We start from the raw sequence: 24,549 nt of genomic DNA on the forward strand, positions 1-24,549 counted from the left end.
TCTAAAGGCTTTATCTATAAATGTAGCGGTAGCGCTGTAGCGGCAAAACCTCGTATCGCTACTTAAATATGTAGCGGGCGCTACCGCTACCGCTACATTGCCTTAAATGTAGAGCCGCTACCGCTACCGCTACTGAAAATGTAGCGGCCGCTAGTAGCGGCCGCTACATGTAGCGCGCTACTGCCCACCTCTGCTCACCGCCCAGATCATACGAGCAGCGGTGTGCTGGGCTGTTAGTGCACTGCGACACTCACCGCCCAGATCATACGAGCAGCGGTGTGCTGGGCTGTTAGTGCACTGCGACACTCACCGCCCAGATCATACGAGCAGCGGTGTGCTGGGCTGTTAGTGCACTGCGACACTCACCGCCCAGATCATACGAGGAGCGGTGTGCTGGGCTGTTAGTGCACTGCGACACTCACCGCCCAGATCAATATTGCTGGCCCACAGCTGCCCTGCCGCCTGCCGGGCATGCGACTCACGCGTTGCCAAAGGCCACGTCGAGGAGCCTCACTAGTTTGCCTTTACTACCACGGGCACAAATCATGACCAAATAGAAATGCCATGCAGCCAATGCCAGGCATGATTTGCCCTCACTTGTTTCCTCTAGACTTTCTTTCGAATTATTTCAGTAATGAAATTTGCAATTGTACAACGCATTCAAATGAATGGGATGTTCAGCAACGCTAATCTGATCTTTTTAAGTATGTATCACATGCATTAGAGCATATTGTAACGATTGATAATGTGCAGCATTAATTGAAAAATAAATGATTACTGGAATCAGAGTACGAGTGAGATATGCGTCTGCAATAATCAGCATTTCGGACAAAATTTCAGAGTAACAGGTAACTAAAAAACGGTTTTCGCTCGGCAAGTCTAAATCAGTTAGAATTAGAATCTATCAGGCAATACATTAGAAGAAAATCAGACGCTTTCAGTGATACGAATAACGATATCAACGTAGTTAAGAGTAATGTGTGAAATGGTATGGTATCGGCATAAAATACATTCAGGCTCACCTATGGACATTGAATTTAGTGACTGTTAAAGCCAGTTGTATCGCCAACGTATAATTCGCCGTGAAAATTGTAAAAAAATGAGTGAGTTTATAATCGGCCCAATCACCTCGACCAATTTGACGGTAGAATCACTGGAACGCTGATCGTGTTGGCGGCTATCCGGTTACGTCCAAGATAATGCCAATGATGGCATCAACAACCTTACTGATGCACGGCAAATGCAATTAGAGCTAAAAATAAAATTTTTGTATGTAGAGAGACACCATGAGGCGATGTATACACACAAAAACATCCACACAGTAAAGAACAATCGTCGCTCGAGCAGCAGATGTACAGTAGTAACACTTGCCGGTAGTAGCAGTAGATACAACAGCAAGAACTATCAGCAGCAATAAGCGTGAGCAGCAGCAACATGGTCATATCGACAGTGGATCGCTGCCTGCGATGACGAGGTTTTTGTGGCCATGGCAACTGCCTCGGCCAAACACGACAGCGACCAAGGGACTGAATCGCCCAGACCTCAAGAACTGACGTCGCAGACGTGCCGTCTAAGCTCATTGCATCGTCACTTTATCGCATCACTCAGCTAATCGTAGGTCAATGTATCAACTCACTTGAATCGTAGGTCAATGTATCAACTCACTTAAATCGTAGGTCAATGTATCAACTCACTTAATCACCTTCTTGAACAACTTTCGGAAACATGACATCGAGTTTGCACGGCAGTCTCCATGTAGTGTTTACATAAGTTACATAATGCTAATAATTTTCGCCAGTCATACTTGTGACTTCGACATTTTATGTGTTACACACAAATATTACACGCTTCTTAGCGAGATGCTAAACTTATCCGACGCGTCATTTATACGTCGTTTAGAGAATCAGTGGTGGCCAAACTCCTCCACTGACGACGTACGAGATATCTGACGCATTCTTGCTGAATTCTTCATGTGGGCGAAAGATCTTCATGGGGGCGAGCGCTGGCTAATCACAACACTAATGTAGCGCTCCTAAACAAGCCAACGCAACATGGAGACTCGCGAAACAAAATATACAATTGCTGTGGTTTGAGTGGAACATATTTTATTACATCATTGATCAAACGGTAAAATCTAAGAACCATTTATGGTAACTAACAATTCCAAATAAATTAAAAATTGATATTTAATTACCTAACTCACGTAAAAACATAGATCTGTATCTTTCCAAAATTTGGCAGTGAACAGTTTCCACAACATTAATTGTGTGGATAATCACTGCACTGCATAGCGTGGCAACGAATTAGGGTGGAACGTGCGCCACCTTGGCCAGGCTGAGGCCGGCCACGCCTCTCACCGTGTCCGAGTTGCGGCCTCATGAGCCTCAACCATGATACGGTGACGTCACGCCATCATTATTTCAAGCCAAAATCAATGTACCATGCCTTCACTCAAATACTTTAAAGATATTTTAAAACTTAGATGCTAAATTAATCCAAGTTTACGCCGCAGTGTAAGGTGTCACCGAGAGAATTTAGAACTCGCTCATTGCATTGATATAGTATTTACATACGGGAGAAATAGTCGTGAAATTTTTGGCGGATGCCCAAAACGTAAAAGATTGTTAAACAGGTAGCTCATTATTACAAAATTATTGCATTATTTTGTAATCTGTACAAAAAAGGCCGATGAGAATAAAAAAAATATTGCACACACCTTAGCGCTGAAACTTATTTCCTAAGGTCGACCTAAAGTCCTAAATCAACATTAGAGTAGCATTGAGTAGTATTCCGAACTCCAGTCGTAAGCTTGAATGATGAAAAGCCATTGAGTAAAGTCCAGGTACCACGTGACTGGCGGACTAAGAACCACGCAGCGCTCAGGCTTTCGGACGAAGCGACCTAAATTCTTCTTCTGCTCGATCTCGGTTGGCAAGGCGCCAAACTTCGCAGCGAGAACTGCGACTGAAGCGAACACATGCAAGAGGACACAATGAATGCTAACTGGAGTGCAGCCGAATTCAGCTGTTGATGATAGATAGAAGATAGAATGGGAAGAAGCTATTTCTACCAAAGGCGCCCACTTGGCTCCCAGCGAGAAAAATTTCATGATGCCATGTATAAATTAGCCCAGGAAAAAAAGTTTTCCATTAGCATGAAATCACGTGAGTGGAGTCAGGAAAATAACATAAATAAGGTTTAGATCTGATGCGACAGAGAGATCTATTTTTCAGCAAAAATCTTCCCATCCATGAAATCCGTGCCCAGCCAAACTAAGGAAAAAGAATCGTTACGCGCACAACTTAGCGACATTCTTGACTTCATAATAATATCAACGCAGCAAGTCTTATTTGACTTCAAGATTTAGCGCCACACACTTACATTGACTATCAATGAAAACTGTGAGAATCGGTGTAAAAATAAATGAATTTCTGCCCTGTAATGTAATTCACTATATTGAGTTACGAAAGGAACTAGAAAGTAACCGCTACGAGTTAGTAACAAATTATGAAGAGACATCCAATATAACGCGCGTTGAATGCCAATTATTATTTAAGAATATCGGAAGAATCTGAACAGTGGGCGCATGCATATAACAACAGCAGGCCAGTAGTGAACAATTACAAGGAGTTAAGAACCTGTTCTTAAACAATAAAATAAGCTCTCGATTGTGACTTTAAACTGAATATTTTGAATGAATCTATAATTAAATATATACGAAAACGGTACTTTGATTTTATAACTATTCATATTAGTTTGAGGATTTAGTTCACATTACAACAAAATTGAGTCTTTTCTTGAAAGTTTCGTTGAAAATTGTTTATAAATAAAAACATTTGAATCTATTATCCATTTTAACTTTGGATAGACAGTTTTCATTTATCTTATGGAGCCTATTCGGGACTATGAAATACAATTCAACTTTGACTTTGGAGAACGTATACGAAATAAAAACTACGATAAAATCATTCCAGAATTGGTTCAATTTGAAACAACACAAGTTTGTTCAAGCGAAGATAATTTCTCGTAAAATTATCATAAGCATAAATTTACGCACAGATAATATGAAACAGGCGAGAAAGATCCATTGTCTTCTTAATCTTAATCTGCATCGTCATAATCTTGTTCTTAAAACACAGGGCACAGCACAACTGCACGGCTCCTCAACCTCCTGCTCCTTATTGATTAGAGTCCAAGAATTCAGCGATTATTCCGAAACCGTCGGTCCTTTCGTCCGTAAAATTCTCAATTGAAAAGCCGATCGTGAACAAGAAACCCTCACCAAGGATCATCAAAAACATCAGATAGAGTAAAATAATTTGAAATGACACAGTCAGAGACTTGCGCTTCTTGTCTCATAGGAGATATTGCTAGCGAAAAGCTGATCAACATAATCAAGGTTACTTAAATCTAAAGCAGAAACAAGATACAAGAGACGAAATAGTTCAACTCACCCTTTTGTTGTAGTAGAAGGGATCGATATCCTCCAACGGGACTCCCACCATTTCGCTCGGGAATTGGTTTGCCAAGCGATTCGGTAAAGGCATTCCTTGCTCGAGGTTAGGATCAGCCTGAGGCCCATCCTCGTCGTCATCGTCATTGTAATTGATCTGGAGAGCGGCAAGAAGAGCGTTAGCAAACTTCATGATGGCAGCACTCCGCGTATACCTAATGCAATTATGCGTAAAGCCATGAAATTCCTATTGAAAAGTTTAGAGGTGTAATTACACCACGGGTTTATACTCACCAAGCCATGACAGACTATAGAGGAACACATAGGTTATTTATCCGGGCCAAAAGTCCACAATAGTATAGAAGCTACACTAAAATTAAATTCTAAGTAGCGAAATTCAATAACAGTGCACGAAGTTACAAGATTCCACCAAAAAGTAATCATGCTAAACGAAAAATTAAATGTAAATTAGTGGAAGACACCAAACGCTTTTTGCAATACACAAATATAAGTGTCCAAAAACTTTGTTTAAACATCAATCTACGTAGGACTATCCTTCCTCGATTTCACAGCCGCTTCAGTCCCAGAGGTCAAACTCGGTCTTTCGAGTATGACCGCAACTTCGGCGCAACAGATCACTCGGAAGCGAAGAGTGTGGGACAATACGAATATTGGACTCATGCTCCGGGGACCACTGTGCCCGACAACACCGCAACAGTCGTAAACACGTTTCTTCGTCAGGCTGGGCTGGCACCAAGCAGTACAAGCGTTTACGTCCTAGCACAAGGTTAGGTAGACCTAATCTCACACCCCAGCACAAGCGTTTGCGTCCTGTCACAAGATTAGGTAGACTTAATCGCACCACGTAGCACAAGCGTTCAGGTCATAGCAATGATTAGGTAGACGGTAGACCTAATCGAAGCATGCTGCATTGACTTCTGCGTCCTGACACCAGGTGATGTAAACCTAATCGCACAACGCAGCACTAACTTCTCCGTCCTAGCACATGATAAGGTAGACCTGTAAGCTGCCTGCGTCAGTAACCCCAGAACTCGACGGATCCATCATCAGTTCTCGATTTCCAATACACATTAATACCACCGATATTGGCTTCTTCGACCGCGACAATAATTTTGAATCGACACAGTGTGTATTTCCTAATTGCCTAAGAAACCTATCGAATGAGGCTCAGGAAGCAGCCGGAATTAGCCAACATCGTAGCTACGTGTTCACAGTTATTCCACATTATATGATATCCGCCGGAACATAAATTAGCAGTTCACGCCTACTTATACAAGCCCAATCAGGAGCCAAATATAAGGGACAAAATTGGTGGTGTACGGCTGAACTCCCAATTAAGCACCGTTTAGCTTCCGAAGAATTTTTTTTTTTTAAACGCATATGCGACAATTTCAAAGCCAAAGCGTAGAAATGAATAAATCACAAGGCTATCGCAATTAAACAATTCGGTGGGGTGATCGAATGGATTGATTCCCCAAGATCGGGGCAGGGAGTTGATACTCAACTTGCTAGTTCGAACCTCAGCTAGCTGTGCATGTTCTGATCAAAATAGGCGAGGTGGCCAGGTGGTGAAGTGCAGCGAGATTGGAACAATTATTTGCGGGTTCGAGCCTCAGCTAAGGGTTCTGCGATGCCTAGAATCGTCGACAGGCTATACTTGACCTAATTTCTAAACCCATCACCATTATTCGATGCAAAAACAGAACGAGGATGAGGAAATAAATGATTACAAAGGCAAAAAATATGACCGCGGCGAACTTAATAATGAATTTGAGACTGTGGCATAATAAGGCACTGAAGCAGAGTACGGGTGACGAACAGAAGGCTAGTGTGGCTGAACCTAACGAGTAAGAAGCCGGCTTGAATGGGCGATCAAGTGGCTGGAGACGGTGGCTGCAGCAGCCATGTGGCTGACCTGGCTGGCTGACCGTCTATTGATTCAGGACCTCACCCAGCCACTGCCAGCTGCCCTCCTACCCCTCACACCATGGGGCAGAGGGGGCAAGGGGGCATACTGCAGTCGAGCTGCTGTACACTGCAGCATATCTGCACCTGCACTGACTGCTGCACTGCACCTGCACTGACTGGTGCACTGCACCTGCACTGACTGGTGCACTGCACCTGCACTGACTGGTGCACTGAACCTGCACTGTCTGGTGCCGAGCACCTGCACTGTCTGGTGCCGAGCACCTGCACTGTCTGGTGCACTGCACCTGCACTGCCTGGTGCAGTGAGCCTGCACTGCCTGGTGCAGTGAGCCTGCACTGCCTGGTGCACTGCACCTGCACTGTCTGGTGCCGAGCACCAGCACTGTCTGGTGCACTGCACCTGCACTGCCTGGTGCAGTGAGCCTGCACTGCCTGGTGCACTGCACCTGCACTGCCTGGTGCACTGCACCTGCACTGTCTGGTGCAGTGCAATCAAGTGCACTGCAGTAGCACTGTTTGGAGTACATCAGAAGCTGTGCTACACTCAGCCATCGTTGTAATGCAATATGATCAGTTTGTGCTGAGGTGCCAAGGTCTCGTTATCATTATTATGTAGTTATCATTAGCTTTACCATGTCATATAATGCTAGTCTCCTGCGCAAACTAATTATTCTGCTACATTTTATAGTCAGCATGACGTGTGTTATACCGAAGAAGTGATGAGCATCATGTTGAGCTTAATGACTTGCATTAATTGCTTTGGTTCTGATTTAAATATGAAACTAATACAATTTCAATGTTATTGTTCGCCACAAACATCGGCAAACGTGTCAAAAATACGTGATCGTCACGAAATCACTTCTGGGAAAGAAGAGAAATAGAATATAAGAATTTAATTCCTTTATTCATGCCATGCATCTGCCTTCACACACTCGCTACATATACGAAACATCAGGTCTACATCTGTGTTGTACATGGATTAGAGAATTATTGTAGAAGTTAAAGTACCTGTAGTAGTACAAAACTACTTAGTTTTCTTTAGTCATCTCTGACATCTTTATCAGCCGTCACTGTACGTTTGTTGCCGATTCATACGCCAAATCGATCATCGAAAATATCTATCAGTGATGCTTTGAGAAAATAAACAAGTTAAGTGAACAACAGAAGTTTATGTTCTCTCATCTCTTACAAATTTAGGGGGAAGATGGCCAAACGTTATCGAATATTTTAATCAGTGTAGACCTGATAGTTTCAGGTTACATCAATTCTTCGAAAGCCTTGTAGATAATAACGGCACATAACTAACATATTATTATCAATCTTATCATTATTACACCAATATATTAGCAATTAACTATGACATTCAGCACGTACGGATTTTTTTTAAATGAGAATCTACCAAAAACTTTTGCCCTTTTTCTGGCATCGACATGTGTTACTCGTACACTTCAGCTCTGGCCTAGCACTAACAGTTTATAGGCTTCTGCAAGAAACTTCATTATATGGAGGATCAATGAAGTTTCATTATATGGAAGATCAATCCTCCAATGAAGGAGGATCAAATGGAGGATCAATGAAGTGCAAGAGATCAGAACATTAAAAAAATCACGCTTGTGCCAGGCTAAACCGCATTGTTGTACCAACGAAATTATAGCCGTGCTACGGAGCCATTTACTGGATTGATTTCGAGTTCAGGTAGCTATGCAAGAACGTCCACGGGTTACAAGTTTATTGCTCTATAACTAAGAAGAAGTTCAAGCCAGTGCTGAATATTTGATTATGTACGATGAGTTGAGTTGATAAGCGAGGAGCCGTCAGCGAGCAGCGTTAACAAAGGTGATGAGAGTAAACACTTGCTCATTAGGCTTTGTTTGGCGGGAGCGACACACTGGCTAGCTGTAATAGAGAGCTCGCTATCGCTTCATTACATCATGACGAAGCACACGCTACATCGCATCATTACATCATGACGAAGCACGGGCAACATCGCATCATTACATCATGACGAAGAACGCGCTACATCGCTTCATTACATCATGACGAAGAACGCGCTACATCGCATCATTACATTATGACGAATTAAACTTAAAAGAGGATTCAATAAAACGTACCAGAAAATGAGGTAAGCTGTAAAGTTTTGGAGGGATTCGCGACTATTTAGTGCAATAGTAAAATGCAATATTTAGCAATTAGTACTGCTAAAATAACAATCAGTCTTGGTCAAACACGGAACTTTTATCTGATCTCGTAGTAAAAAATTATTCAACACGTTTTAATGATTTCTGCTCCATTGAGGCTTAGACACCGGCAGTTATTGTTTAGTTGACACCATGAAATATTTTCCACGACAAATTGTCCTGCCAGTTACGCCGAGCGTCGCCTGAAGGCATTCGACGCACTCAATTAGACTGCAGGCCTCCGCCCCGCAGCGGCGGTCGACTTTAAAGCGACACAAGCGCTGGATGCAGCACAGCAAACTGCAGCTGTGAACACCACGCTGCCATCAGCAGCCACACTCACCCACCACGCTGCCATCAGCAGCCACACTCACCCGCCGTGCTGCCATCAGCAGCCACACTCACCCACCGTGCTGCCATCAGCAGCCACACTCACCCGCCGTGCTGCCATCAGCAGCCACACTCACCCGCCGTGCTGCCATCAGCAGCCACACTCACCCGCCGTGCTGCCATCAGCGGCCACACTCACCCACCGTGCTGCCATCAGCGGCCACACTCACCCACCGTGCTGCCATCAGCAGCCACACTCACCCACCGTGCTGCCATCAGCGGCCACACTCACCCACCGTGCTGCCATCAGCGGCCACACTCACCCACCGTGCTGCCATCAGCAGCCACACTCACCCACCGTGCTGCCATCAGCGGCCACACTCACCCACCGTGCTGCCATCAGCAGCCACACTCACCCACCGTGCTGCCATCAGCAGCCACAGTCGCCTCGAGCGAGCAGGATTCGCGGAGCTAGCTTTCAGCTGCATTGATTTCCGTAACTAAAACACTCTTAGTAAAAGAGCGTTCTGAAATAACGGCATAATAATTGGTCTAATCCAATCAAAATGTGACAGCGCGAAATGTTTGCGTCGATACAAATTCCTGCCGATATTATCTATTATTAAAATCAAAAGGCATCGAGAAAGATACAACAAAACGGTCAGCTCAGTAGAGAAAATAAAAATGCTTAACATAAAATATCCATCATTTAGCAAGTATTATAGATAACAATTCATAAGGAGTATCCCAAAATTTCTGTTTATTTAATAAAAACAATGGCTCTGGGGCTGAAGCTAATGTCAGGACGTTTTCAAGACTTAAAAATAATAGTTTGGAGATAAGTAATTACACGAGTCACAGACCACGATTTCTCAAGTACAACTTCTTTAATGAGTAAAAAAGAGGCTTGATAAAAAGTTTGCCATCGCGACAATTTACAGCAATGGGCAAAACCACGCATTAAGTATCGTTATCAAGTCTCCAGGACAAGGTCCTAGCGATACATGACAAATAACTTATTACCGTAACAACTACAATACCAAGTGCGTACAAGTTTGCACCAAAATAATTCCTTTGTTCGTTTGCATTCGAACACGATTTAAATAAATTCACGCAAGCCAGGGCATATGCTGTAGATTAAGCCAGATTTCTGATGATGGTGCACAACTATGCCGTGATATATTAATAAATTACATCACAATAACGTCGTGATCTAAGAAGAGTTATAACAGGTATTGTGCAGGCTAATGTAGCCCCGTGAACTCTGAAGCAGTGCAGTGGACGGCAGCATAACCTTTCTGTGATTATGCGCTGAGATATTCTCATGTTTCTCAACTGCCTCGGCCAGCAACACATCATGGGATGGTCGAAAAAGTTTCAAATCAGAGCTCAGTGAATGTTTAATATAAAATTTAAGAACTTCCGAAACACTTGGATCATTTGTCCATGAGAAAAAAATGCTAAGAATATAGTGCTACAATGAAAAGTTAGCAGTAATAGTAATGAGATCTATCAACAAAATATTATTATAGTATCATTTGAAATGGAATATTTACCGAAAGTCTGATGCATAAATGTGAAAATAACAAATATTGTGACTGCTTGAACGCTTTTAGGCGATTGTGGGAGCAGTTTCTCATATTACCAGACTCCGACTATGTAATGCAATTACCCAAATTATTTGGGCCTGTGAATTTTATCAGGAAGCATTAAAAATATATTATATTCCAGATTTTACGGCCACAAATGATCCTGAATAAGTCTTAATGGTTTACTTTCTTGTGACGTTGTAAATGCAAATAACACAATGCGTTACTATCTAGAACATAAATTTTAAATAACAAAAGATAAATCCAAATATTCCTGGTGTGGCCATACATAGTACCGTATTTTTGAAGGCTTGAGGTCATTCGACTCACTGACACTCGAGTTCCAGAAACTAATGTCCAGGACAAGCTTTTGAGGACGAGGTGTTAAGGCAGGTGAACTGGTTATGTTGCAGTCCAATGCAAATTAGGTATGAAGTTAGTGAATGGTCAGGACACCGAATATCATAATAAACTTAAAATAAAAAATGGTATGAAGATGATGCTGAATTTTTCTCCATTTAGAAACTTAATTCTGTTCTATATTGTTTGATTAACGATATTCGGCCTCATTGACACATGGAAAGCCCATTGTGTCGGTTGAATCTTTTGACTCGTGCTGTTCTCGCCTGAAGAGACGTTTAAAACATGGATGTGGATAGTCAATGCTAAATAATGTACTAGCATCCATGACTGGAAATGTGCTCTATGGCTATACGAAAGAGCGGCGAGCAAGAGGTCTTAACAACAGCGTTCCAGCTCGCATGCGGTGAACTAGAGGAAGTATATAGGGTCTATGAGTAGACCTTGGGTGTGTGACTATAAAGTAGTTCTTCAGTAGAATGCAGGTCCTGGTAAAACAGGAGTGTTCCTTACTAGGCAGTAGACGATCTATCTATTACTGCGACCACCTCATTCAGTTTAAATTGAACTTCGCAATACTCACTGAAATACATAAGACATAATTAGAATTTAACCACAAATAACGATGAACTGTTACTATGTGATTGGTGATTTAATGCAGAATTGAAAAAATTGAATGCAATGAAGAATTTATTAAAATTATACTCATTATTATTTTGTATGTTGTTGAAAACTTGGGAATATTTGTCCGTAACTTATTAGACGGATTCGACGAATTGCAGAATCATTTTTCAACACCAATGTTAAAATTTATCAGGTAATCTTTAATTTAAAACACTTGTGATCAGCGCAAAGTACCGACATTAATGATTTAAAATGCCAGTTTAAAATCTTTGAATTATTCGTAGGAGGGCATTTTGAAGAGCGGCTCTGAACGCTGTTCAACGGACTGCATGAGGTGGTCAAGGCAGGTTGTATGAGTCGGTCGCATCGGTGTTCACTACATAACTGGTGGGATATAAGGATAATAATTATTATATAAGGATAATAATTATGAGTGGGATGACAGACGAGTGTTTCAGAGAGTCGGTACCTCATCCCCTTCGGATGGTTGATGGCCACCACCACCACCCCCGCTCCCGGCGCTCGTTCCCCTTCCCTTTTTGCCTTTCTGTTTTTCAATTAAAAAGTATGAGGAACCAAAATAAATCAAAACCTTGTAAATAATAGGCTTGGTAACGACTTCTTTTCTGTGGACGTTGCTCGAACTTGCTTCACATTTGCGGTAAAAAATTCTAACTAGTAACTAGGAATTCTTGAACTCCAGGGCAAAAAATATTCGTTCATTTCTAAATTACTTTCGTTGAGAGGCAAATTTTCTGCTGGTGCTAGCATTCTTAAGGATGAAAAAGAAACTAAGCAAGGCCTTAAACACCAGCTCGAACAACGTGTATGATAGTGCCATAGGAATAATTATATTTATAACACACGCAGTTATAACAAACATATAGAGCCGTGAGTAACGGTCTTGAAATGAGGCGTATATAGAGATACATGTTGAATGTGTGAGGGGCGGGATCTCACGTGTAAAATATTCTAAATCGAAGAGATTAAAATATTAAAATAATCTAAACGCATCGTGAAACAAGTTCAATACCAACTCCATGCAAAAAGGAAATGAGTAGGGAAAAGCGAACATACAATACAAGTCAACAATATTCGCGTTAGTACCAACGATGAGCATCAACTACTGTGGCATAAATAAATGGTACATTCAACATCAATAAATACGAAATCATATCATCAACTAAACCAACGGTCAACATATTAGGCAGCTATCAGGCTCAGAAAAGGAGGTGGAATCGTACATAATGAACAGAAAGTTTATGACTGATAAGCTAGGAAGTGATGACTTCTTCACCGCTGAAAATGAAAAAAGGACCGACATGAATCTTTTTACACAACCTAGAATGTAAGCAACGAATATTCGGATGTCACTTGCCATTGGCAAGTGAGTTCAACTTAATGACATTCTTAATGGGTCTGAGTACAAGGCATTCGAAATGTGAATCCAATGCAAGCAAATTTTAAACAATTTATAACACAGATTAATGAAGTTGCCTAACTCAGGAAAAAGTGACTTATTTTAGATAAGATTTTTGCAACCCTAAGTATTCTTGAAGATAATTTCGACTGAAATTCAAACATCTATGGCTGACGGATTTTAAAGTAAACCAGCTGGAGAAGTTTCAGCAGAGTCATGAAAACAAGCAACCATGTTAAATTCAAATAATTATATAATCAGTGTGATAAGTGATCAGATGCATGTAAAATGGAATGTTAAATATATTTAAACCCACGAAATGTTTACGAGAATGTTACAAAATAAGTAAATTTCTGGCAAAGAAAAAATAATAATAGGAGAAGTGTGAGGTCCATAAAATGAAAAAAAAAATCCGATCATGAAGCAAGCTTTTTTTTTATTTCAGGGAGACTTTGGTGGGAATATGAGTGTAGCGCACCGTGGGAATATGAGTGTAGCGCACCGTGGGAATATGAGTGTAGCGCACCGTGGGAATATGAGTGTAGCGCACCGTGGGAATATGACTGTAGCGCACCGTGGGAACATGAGTGTAGCGCTCACTAGAATCCACCCAGAGGACACACGTAAGCAACAAAAAGAGTCGAAGCTGCAAATCTGGAGTCATCAAAAGTTAGTGAGATTGAAATGTTATCCAATTGCCGAAGACCTGCTAAGAGAGTTTTTAATTATAAAGATAACATACAAATTGAACGCCGTGGAAATTGAAAGATTTTTGCACACTTCACAATCATAAATGATCTTATACGAAATAGGAGCTCAAGATTCACATACTTGCAAGCATTGTCTCAGATATACCTATTCATGATATATAAATTCAGCATAATAAACCATAAAGAGTTAATTAATTGGTCATACCATTGGCGGTCGTTAACAAATAACAAAACAATGTTGCAAACATACTGAAGATATCGTGAAGTCAATAATTATAAAATACACTTCTTCATTATTAGCTAGTAAAATACCTATTCCAAGGAAGATACACGAATGAAGTTTTGACATAAACAAGCTACGTGAGACTCTGAACAGCAAGCAGCGTCCCAATCTTAAAGTTAATTGCATGCTAATATTCACCATTACGTCACGTTTTATGGTAATTTTTGACAACTGGGCAATTTTCCAAATACGTGCCATAAAATTATACGGTTCACTATTATATGGTCTGACGCGAATGCATGTTGCGTTATAGGAAGTAGTGGCGACTTGTACGCATGCTAGGTAAGACTGTCCACATAAAATTCACGTCAATTTATTAATTAGTAGAGCGCACCTTATGAATGTGCAGTAGAAAAAAAATGTCTAAACAATTGATTTTTTAATTAGAGGAACGAACAATGTTCAAATAGGTTGGCCAACTCATTGGCCAAATTATGCCTTCTCGGAAAGAGATAAAACTCGTGCATGATTTGACTGATACCAAAATTCTTCTGGTGATATTTTTAATAGATTAGATCTTGTGCCATAGTGAACAATTAAGAAAGATTTTTCAAAACTAATATAATTAGTGCGACTAAAATCAAGGTGAGTAACGTTGAAGAGTTACAACGTACTGCTGTACATCATGTCTCCAAGATACCTACAGCAAACTTGAAATGAAAATGACAAGTCGACAGCTCCTGGGTAGCAAGAGGACCCAATTAATGAATACAGTTTAAAATTATGTATTCCGATCGCCACTGCTGCAACCTGTCCCTGCAATGTGTATTGCGGAATATAAAGTAAGGAATGAAGGAACGGATATTCGTGGCTGTGTAAATAGTTCTGAAGGTAAGCGCAAGGGCAGTTCTGGAATACTCTGCACCATGCATCCTAGTCTCTGGTTTCCAGCTCCTAGAAAACAGTCTCAATTGAACTTGCATCTCTATGTAATCTGCCAGGACAGCAGACATAATAGGCAAACAGGGGCATAGAATATAGATAAGGAGATGAAAGGAGATAATGTATAGTAATGAAGGGCAAATTCTCGGTTAAATGACAGGAGAAATGAAGAGCTTACACATAGAACAGTTTCAATTCATCAATGAACCAAGAACTAACGAACACAAATTTTTGAAAATCTCTAATCTCTATAAGATGTGGCTCATGGATGCACTTCATGCAGATATGAAGTATATTGCCGCTAATATTTTCCCGACACATATAGAATTCCAGACGAGTAAACAATCTTGTTTCTTAATTATGTGCTTCTCAGGTACACCAAGGAGGTACAAGTCGCAATAGGTTGTCACACACCAACTAAGGCTTAGTGTAGTACTGAGATGCTAGTAAAACGCTGTGTTTCGAGTACTGATTCCTATGGATATGTAACAGCTGCACTTGTATCATAAATAGAGCATGCACGTGTCGCTAAAATCCGGAACTTACGGTGCGGATGACGTGCTCGCGTCTTCTCAAGAGGTGTTAAAGTGTAGTCATGCTGTGCTGTGCACTGTCTATATGATGCACTGCATCGTAAACGCTGACTTTCTAAAAAGTTTTCCATGAAAATAATTCTTGAAATGCCGAAACTTACCGACGTACTTGTAACGTTTTCGATTATAATAATCAATAATTAAGTGAAAGAAAATTATCCCAACGCTAATTTTTATTTTTTAGCAAATTAATGTCGTTTGTCATTGTAGCAGTTTGTATGGCCAGGGTTAAAATTATGAAAATTATTTTCCCCGTTTTGGCCCGACTGGGTGCTTCCGTCAAGAAATTTACAACTGTGAAGCGTGCTGAAGTTTGAACATCGAGAGACCGAATTATGTTAAATTGTGAGTGCAACAATTCGAGTGACTAAATGATGGTGTAGACTTAGCGTGTTCGTGCGTGATACTACACGAAGGAAAATACAGGATCACTTGGAGTTCAACCAGCACACTCGTCCATTGAGTTGCCAGACTTTAATATAAAATATGCATTGTCGAAAGTTGTTGCTTGCTCGTACGAGGGTATAGCAACAGTTTTTGAATGCACGATGTCGCTAGCAACGCATGGCAAACTCAATTCGGGATGCCTGGGGCCGAAACTACAAGCGAAACTGTGGTCCAGTCATTGTATTGCTTTGAAATCTATGAGCAGCATCTCAGTTTCTATTCTATTGTATAAACACGACAAACCCGTGTCTAGAGGCGTTATAGTAACAAAACTCATCATCAACCTCATCAGAGCTTTTAAGAGAAACAAACCAATAGTTCTATTGAGATAATGAGTATAGAGGCAAGCACATTTTCTTACTTCTTTCTTTTTACGGCCAAATTTGATACCTCCTCCCTGACAGAAGTGGGAAGAAGGATGTCAAGTTAGAGAAGTCAGATTATCTGCATTGAATCTGGTCATTATTGAACCACACACAAATTGTACAAGCTAACGATCAATATAGAATTAATGAGCCAAATAATACGAGTTTATATGTAAAGTAGAGATCGAGAAGGTGGCACACAGTTTGAAAACCAGTCATAAAAAATGATTGAAAAGAATATAAAACAGATCAAATGTAAAATATGCAATATTTCAAACAATATCTGCAGCCAATTTTACATGAAGCGAGAAACAAGTTAATCACACACTATGCATTGTTGCCATTTGAAAAGTGGTTATTTCAGAGCAGGCTCCATTTGCATGATGAATTAATGGCCAAATGAATTAATCACATACCAGAACTGGGGAAGGTCACTGGAATAGAGAGGCTATTAATATCACACCACAAAGACGTAAAATCCAAAAGGAGTAGGTACTCAAAAGGACCACACGTAAGTTTCATGTAGTAACATTTCTAAAAGGAAACGTCGATTACAGCATGCCCCGACCACTAATTTCATAATTGTTAGGAAGTGGAAATAGATACAAACATAGAGACGATGCACACATCGAACAATCATTACTTAACAAATGCTTGGATTCTATAAAATGAGAGCACATCTATCAGAAAAAGTTTCTCACCTCCGCTTCCTCTTTCTTCTTTTGTAGCTCCTTCTGCTTGGCATGCTCCTCGGCGATTCTCGCTTCGAGAGCCGCTAGACTTTCTCTCGTGAACGGCCTAAATAGACTGCGCTCCTCCTCGTTCACTGATTCCGACTCTTCACTCATCTTCTATACAATATCACCACATAGCGATGCACCGCACCCAACCGAGAGGGGCCGGTTACACCAGATGCTACCTTGTTGGTCCAAAAAACGATGACAGTCCTTAGGAAGTGCGCGACTGTGATCCTCTGTATCTATTCTACTTGCGGCTAGACACGGTGACGTCACGAGCGTACAGCCGCCAAGTATTTACTGAAGATGATCCGTCTTTTTTCTGAATCCGTCTGTTCTCCCGAGATTATGGTAACTTTAACTTGAGGCTTGAGGTCATATGACTAAATAAAGATGATATTTCCTACTCACACAATTCTAGTACTAAAGATACGAATCCTTAACAATGATGAGTCGTTGTCTTCACAAAATTATTGGTCCTGTTAATTCTGATTAATGAATGAGATCTTCCCGTAGTAAATTATAGTCTGGCACAAAGTTTTCACACAAATGGTTCGGGTAACAGTGAACTAAGCTACTAGGCTGCTAATCTTATGCAGCTGTTCCAGGATTGAGCCAATTCGATGAGCGATAGAACGAACAAATATTTTCTCTTACCTCTATTCTACCTTTTAACTGCAGACGTCATCTCATATTAAGCACGACTTGTTCTTTAACAACATATTGTTGGTATTGGTCAAATGAGGCAAGAGACAGCTAGACTGAGCAGGAACTTCTCCGACAGTTCGACACAAAACTCGACCATTCACTGAGGTTGGTACGGGGCACATAACAAGATAGACACATCAAAGTTACAGCTAAGCACTTGGGACTGGATGAGGCATGAAGCTGAGTCACTCGCAAACTATGTATTGTCGCAGTGTACTGTAAACAGATTCTACTTGAGCTCGAATACGACAAACTCAAACGCTGAAAGTCACGTAAGAGAAGAACAGATGACACGAAAACAGAACTCGGGGAATTCTACTATCACAAAATTATTATTCGACTTTAAATGCTTTTACAGAGCTTTCTTCTTCGTTTTACAGCTCTCAGAAGAATACTTTTGAAGGGTATGTGTAGTTTCAATAGATTCTCGCATCGGGTATACTTGCGTTTCCTTATGGCCGTTAGAGGACCAAAAGTCGAAAGTTGATGGAGTGGTGTTTTTCAATTCTTAAACACAACTATGTGATTTTTAGTTTCAATGATATTTTAGACTTGAAAAAGTATTGTGACTAACTGGTTTAGGCGAGTTTAACGTAACTATAAGAAATATAGCCTAATATCACAAAAACTGAAACTTCGTAAAGAAATAAAACTTTGTTGTACAAGCACTATAGCTAAAGAGCCCGCAAAGCTCTTGACGTGCAAACTATAAGAAGGTCCCTCGTGGAGCAAGCTTCCTTAAACCTCATGGAAGGATTTTGTGTGTCTCCTGCAAATGCTCGTCCATGGGAATAATCTGCAAGAGAAGAAACAATTACGTTAGTGATAGTCGGATTACGTTAGCGATAGTCGGCACACCACGCATGTATAATTCTGGATTATTGCACTCGAAAAGTAAGATAGGGTTAAACCTTGATTGCCATGTGAGGTGGGTGACATTTATTATTTAACGAAAGTATCTAAAGTATTATGCAATTTTATAAATAAAGTTGCATCCAAATTATGTAGAGAATTGCGAAACATTTCAGCAGTACATTTGAACTCTGCCATACGAATTTACTTCCTGCAGGAACTCTTTTCGTACTGCCTTTCGTTTGTAAAACAAACCTATTTTCCCATCTAAATTGATGTAAAACACTACGATCGTAATGGGCCTCCTCCAAAAGTCATTCCAATTTCGCGTATTAATTATTTAAAATAGGCTAGAAAATTATTATACTTATTTCGAAATGCTTAATGAGGCATTTTCCACAGCCAACATAATGATCATACTTTTATTTCGGTCGTCCTCCTTGACCAAACCTGCGAATCGCATGCCGGTTGCATGCTTCTTGACGATGCCAATTAAACAGCAAGAGATATCAACACTTTTCTGCAGATCCACGGCTTTTTACAGTGCCGTGCACCATATAGCGTCGTAAGCTGTAAAGCGAAGCACGGTCGTACAGCTGAGAAATTTTTTTCCGATCTGACTGTTCGCAAGGCGATTTGGTCGTCAGGCGGAGTTCTACTGTTGTAGGAATGGGAGTCGTGAAACCGTCAAAGATTACATCCATGATCTCTGAATAATAATCAGTTAAGATGCATTCAGTTATTTTATACTTTTTATTTCTACATGTAAAATCCCGCTGAACCAGTCATCAGATATTAATTCTGACTATTGTAACTTTCGGATAGGGCCCATATTGCAGTCACAAAATTGAAACTTGAAATCGGCTGAATCATTTACATTTAAAAGTTCGTAAAATTTACCCTTTGTTCTGGATGCAGCAACATGGAAAATAACCATCATGAATTTGAGGCTTGATCCAGTATAATGTTATTCGTGCGATCAATGAATTATTGATGAATCGATGCGCCAGTTGAACGAAAGTACATAAGTAAATGCAAAAACTGGAGGAGGTATAGTACGCTGCTCGATGGCTCGATGCTACGACCGCGGCTGGTGACAGCGACGCAGCACCGCCACCCTGACTGACTGCATGTGACGTCGAACTTGCGAGGTCAGTTGAACAAATCGAGGCGGTACTACTGCCCATTGCCAAAGCTTATGTTATGGCGACCCAGTGCCTTAAAAAGCGGCCATGACACTGACTGTGACGTCAAACTTGCGAGGTCAGTGAAGTAAGTGGGGACGCAGACACTGAACGAGGCGAAACTGCTGCCCAATGCCCGGCGCTGATGGTGAGTGCAACCCAGCAGCGGTCATGGCACCGACTGGACGTTAAAAGAGCGAGGCACAACCCATCCCGCCGTACGGCGACTGTCGTCATGCAGGATGTGGTGGACTCAAAAACAGGTAATTCAGCGTCTTGCACATACAGTTGCACAGTACTAATTCTACGGCCAATCAGATCCTTTTATTGAAAGATGATGGTTTGTAGGAATATAAACGTAATATGATGCGTTTAATTTATTGAGTTCATTGACAATTGGCTCGCGTTCTTCAATTGAGGATACAAATTATTGCTCTTTGATTTGGGGTCTCGCTAAGTACATTTTATAATTATTTTTAAACTAAAAAAATTCATTCGGTCACTTCCGAATTGGAACCATGCGACGTTTTCTGAACAAATAATATTCTAAATACGTAAAAAGAGTTAACACTTATAGTGTGTGAGAGAAAATTCTGTAAACTTGCTCGTTATTATCTATTTTAAGTTAAGTGATAATCGTAGAGTGTTATTATTAAATATAAATGAAAGAACTTAAATAAAAATTAGGTATATGCCAATATTGAGCTGAAAATAGTGAATATTAAATCATCAATGAATTCAAATACTATCAAAATTAATTGCTTTTTGATCGGTCCCGACGTTATCTACATAGTTGAATTCAAAATCTGAATAACATCAAGGTGATAAATTCTTAAGGCGTTCATTATTAGTCACCATCAGCAGTGTACAAACATGGCAAGTATCGACTGGATGAGAACTAAGCCGTGCAGCATCGCTGAAACTCGATCACTTTAGGATAAAACAAGTCCCATATTTTGCGCCTTTACAAGCATTACAACGATTCGATAGTAACTGTTTCTAAATTACAAATTTTTTTACACAAACCCTATTCTTTATATTACCTAAGTATGTTATCGCTTTTAATTATTAAAGCGGACACATTAGCTTCACTTTCAAGTCTTCAAGAAAATTTGCCGACATTTCTCTCAAATCATCTGGCGAATACGCCAGCCAATCTCTTAAATCTTACAGCAAATACGACAGCAACACTACTAAAACTTTCAAAATATACGCGTAAGACCATGGAATCTTTCTGCAGAGCTAGACGCCGGGTGATTTTTCACTACTTAGGAACGGCCCCGTACGGTCATTCGAGATTCCGTAAAGATTTACTGATTCCGTGATGTCTTCATGTCCACACTTTTTACTCTTTGCCATACGCCTTTAAAGTGCAAATGATCACACGATATTTGTGAGCAACCAAGCAACGAAAGCCACAACAAATACTGAAGTGCCCAACACACTCGGTTTCAAAACGTTCATGCTCTAAACAATGTCTTAGGTGTTCACTGTAGATCGTCTATAACGAATCCAATTATGCATTCAATTAGTTTTCTAACAGGGATTTTCTGTCTCGAATTTTTATATCCCATGAAATTTTACTGTCAACAGAAACCGTCAAGCGCAGAAGACGCGGGTTTATCATTTCTTGATACGAAATTTGCGACTTCTGAAAATCGTTTTCACATGCATTTTAAATGGCTGAGCTTCGTGTTCCTTGATTTTTGCTCAGTTCAAGGCAGTTAAGGTACAAGTTCAATGCAATGAAACATAGATCAACATAGCCTCACAGAGTCACTAGAAAGTTTATCAGAAGGTAGAACGGTTGTTGCACAGCAATGTTAAAGCTGTGGCAGGTTGCAGAAGATATAATCTTCTACGTTTCATTTCTTCAGCATGCAGTGGGAAATCACAATTAATTGTTGATAGGAACGTAAACGAATAATCAGTAAATACAAAATCATTACAAACACAAATTTTACTGAAGATACGAACTGTCGATATGAATAAAATAAAAAACACCACACAACATTTAATTCATAAATAAGTTGAACAGTGTATAAATAAAAATGATAAAATTAAGATCCTTGCGTAAATTGAGCAACACTCTCCATCAATGCTCTATTATACCAAAGACTTTATGTATTAGAATTTAATTAATAATTTTTGCTAGAATTTAATGCGCTTAACTTATAATCCCAATAAGAGGTCTCGTATTACAAGTCATATGAAATGTGATACCAAACCTACGGTAAAGGCTCCTAATATTTCACTAACTTACGCCCGATGCCAGTGCAGAAAATTACGTAAAATTTACTTGTTATCCGGATATAGTGTAGGCTTTCCAATTGCCAGACTGAATGAAACATGGATTTAAAACAAAAAAAAACTTTAAAATCATTAAAAAGTACTCTCGAATCGTCAATAAATACAAATAATCCAATGGATGTCACTTCGTATTATTTTGACTATTCTATCACAACGTCTTCGTAGACGCAAAATTACAAGCTGGAGAGGCATCAATTGATGGAGAATACCCTTTTACAAAAACATGAATATTAACACATTTATTATCAGTTCAATTCAAACATGATGTTAAACAATGGCGCATATTTCACACCTCTGGACATCTATAAACCTTAACACAGTCCTAATTTATCAATTTTTATTAAATTAAAATAGTGCAATGACTCACAACTGAGAATATACTTTCAAATCCCAATAATTATAGGCCTACACACAACAGTTTCTAAAATATAAATTAGATATTGTATTTAGCTGTCGATCGGAAATCAGAGTCCTAATTTTTTACAAAACAATTTAATAATCTAGGTTGAAAATATGTAATGATTTAACGCATGAAACGAATGATAAAACGCAATGACAACATTCGAATTTGCATCTGCACCGTTCAAGCGGACAATTATTTTTAATGAAGCTTTGACCGAGTTACGATTTTCCCGTTGCTGGCACATTATAGAATAAATGCTCTCGGCCCCCGAAGAGGACAATTTTGAGGAAGAAAAAAAATGGCATGATCAAATAATAAACGATTCTGTTATACGCGAGGATTCAATTCATTTGTACATCAATTCATTGGTACAACTCTGTACACATCGATGCACATGCTCTAAAAGTTGGATTCGTTATTCTCAGTATTAAGCGATGAGCTGTCGTTTTACTGGTAAAACTGATGTCGGCATTCTCCGGCTGTCGTTGGAGATGTTTAGTTGGTGATTTTTTTCCCGGGGTCTCAGAAGCGAAAAACGAAAGTTACTCATAAACACTACTGGCGAGACCATAGCTCTACTACACGGCGGTCATGCCATCATTTACAAGCACTTCAAGAGAGAGCGGTTCCAAGCTTTGGGATGAACTCTACAGATGGGAGATTGTTGCTGCAGTTCATTTGACATTTCACTCTAGGGCTGCGCAGCGAGAGCACGTACGTATCGTACGCCACATGCCGAAGCGTTGCTACGACATGCCATTATTCCCAGGGCAGAGAGACACAGACTCCCTCTGTTGAAACACACGCTCAATACCGATAGAAAGTTCAAGCTTATTCGACCGCAGCTTCATGGACTTTAACTCGAATGAAAGTCTCAGAATACGGTTACACATGACATCAGAATTACAGTGTAAGATACGTTCGAATCTTTGTCTGAGGCGGTAAACTTTTCATTCGAATGACTGTAATTGGGCTATCTTAACATAGGCAGGTTTCATTGTTATCTAGTAGCTGGAAGCTAATGTGTTTTCTTCCGGTTCTGAATGTGGGTGAATAAAAAATACGTGCGAAAAAAATGCGCGAGTGCTGAATATGTTAAGTGTCAAGATAAGGCATCGATCTTAAATGTATCGATAATTGCCATAAGATAATCAATAAGCACTTCCATACATTGATAGACCGGTCATTCATGTTCAGCGCTGCACGTGTTTACAGAGTGCTTTTATTACAAGCTTTTTGCTGGGGCTGAAATTTGATCACTGCCAGTACAAACAGTTATGTGATCCCCCGGGTTCAGAATTTGCATGGCATAAAAAAGCCGACATGAACGCATTCCACAAGTTAAAACGAACAATAGGACTAAGAAGTTAATTGACATTTCGATTGACACGATTCATTATTTTGCGTTGAAATTCTGTCGTTTTCAGAATTATATGAAAGGAATATAAAATGGAAAAATTTTAAAGAAGTTAGTAGAACAGACTGATGGGAGCGGAGCAAAGCCAAAGTGTTTTATAAACTTCATTCGCTGTTCTATTTTTGAGGATTCACTTCAAGGCTCGGGGAACATGACTTGGCAACAAGTACACAAAAATCGACATATCATTCAATTTCGGGTTTGCATAGAATAATTTAAAGTGCGGTTGAGATAGCTCCGACTTCCCAAAGACGGAACTGTCTTTCCTGGCTTGCATGTAGTAGTAGACAATTTAATTTGTAGTGCATTTCGGCGAGGACACATCAGGACCCCGCTCTGATTGTTTACAGTAAACTTCAATGAGAACAGTTGTTCCATTTCAATAAAAATTGCACTCGGCCTGTATTTTAAAGTTTAAGCACTAAATTAAATTAATCTCCTAATTGTCAGAGCAAATTTTTCGAATTTGGGTAGTAGAATAATAGAATCACTTGTTTTTCTTTAGTAAAACAGTGCAGGACACAACGGTTCACTTAGACACGTAATCGTCCGTCATGTCATTTGCTGCAAGGTGCTGTTATCTCAGGTCGCAATACTAACTTCGCTTCATATGGGTACTGGTCGGCGATATAATAAATTGGAGTATGTCTGTCCTATATGTCAATTTACGTTGTTTGAAGCTGAATATTTAGGCCAAATAAGAACTTCACGAGTTGCTCATGGTTTTAACTGAGACGATATATTCAATTTATTATA

General features: G+C 40.0%; 1 protein-coding gene across 1 annotated transcript in view; it reads right to left on the reverse strand.

The window, feature by feature from the left end:
* The window catches only part of LOC108664831 (sodium channel protein para), a 72,712-nt gene that overhangs the window by 47,268 nt on the left and 895 nt on the right, over positions 1-24,549 (reverse strand). The window contains exons 2-5 of the mRNA XM_047880881.1: positions 16,884-18,423; positions 16,179-16,214; positions 11,952-12,029; positions 4,455-4,610 (exon numbers count right to left, since the gene is read on the reverse strand). Coding sequence (XP_047736837.1) covers positions 4,455-4,610; positions 11,952-12,029; positions 16,179-16,214; positions 16,884-17,030 — 417 coding nt within the window. The 5' untranslated portion in view covers positions 17,031-18,423. The remainder of the gene's footprint in view (positions 1-4,454; positions 4,611-11,951; positions 12,030-16,178; positions 16,215-16,883; positions 18,424-24,549) is intronic.

Source organism: Hyalella azteca, unplaced genomic scaffold (assembly GCF_000764305.2).
Source record: "Hyalella azteca isolate HAZT.00-mixed unplaced genomic scaffold, Hazt_2.0.2 contig6504, whole genome shotgun sequence".
In the NCBI taxonomy this organism is placed as follows: Eukaryota; Metazoa; Arthropoda; class Malacostraca; order Amphipoda; family Hyalellidae; genus Hyalella; species Hyalella azteca.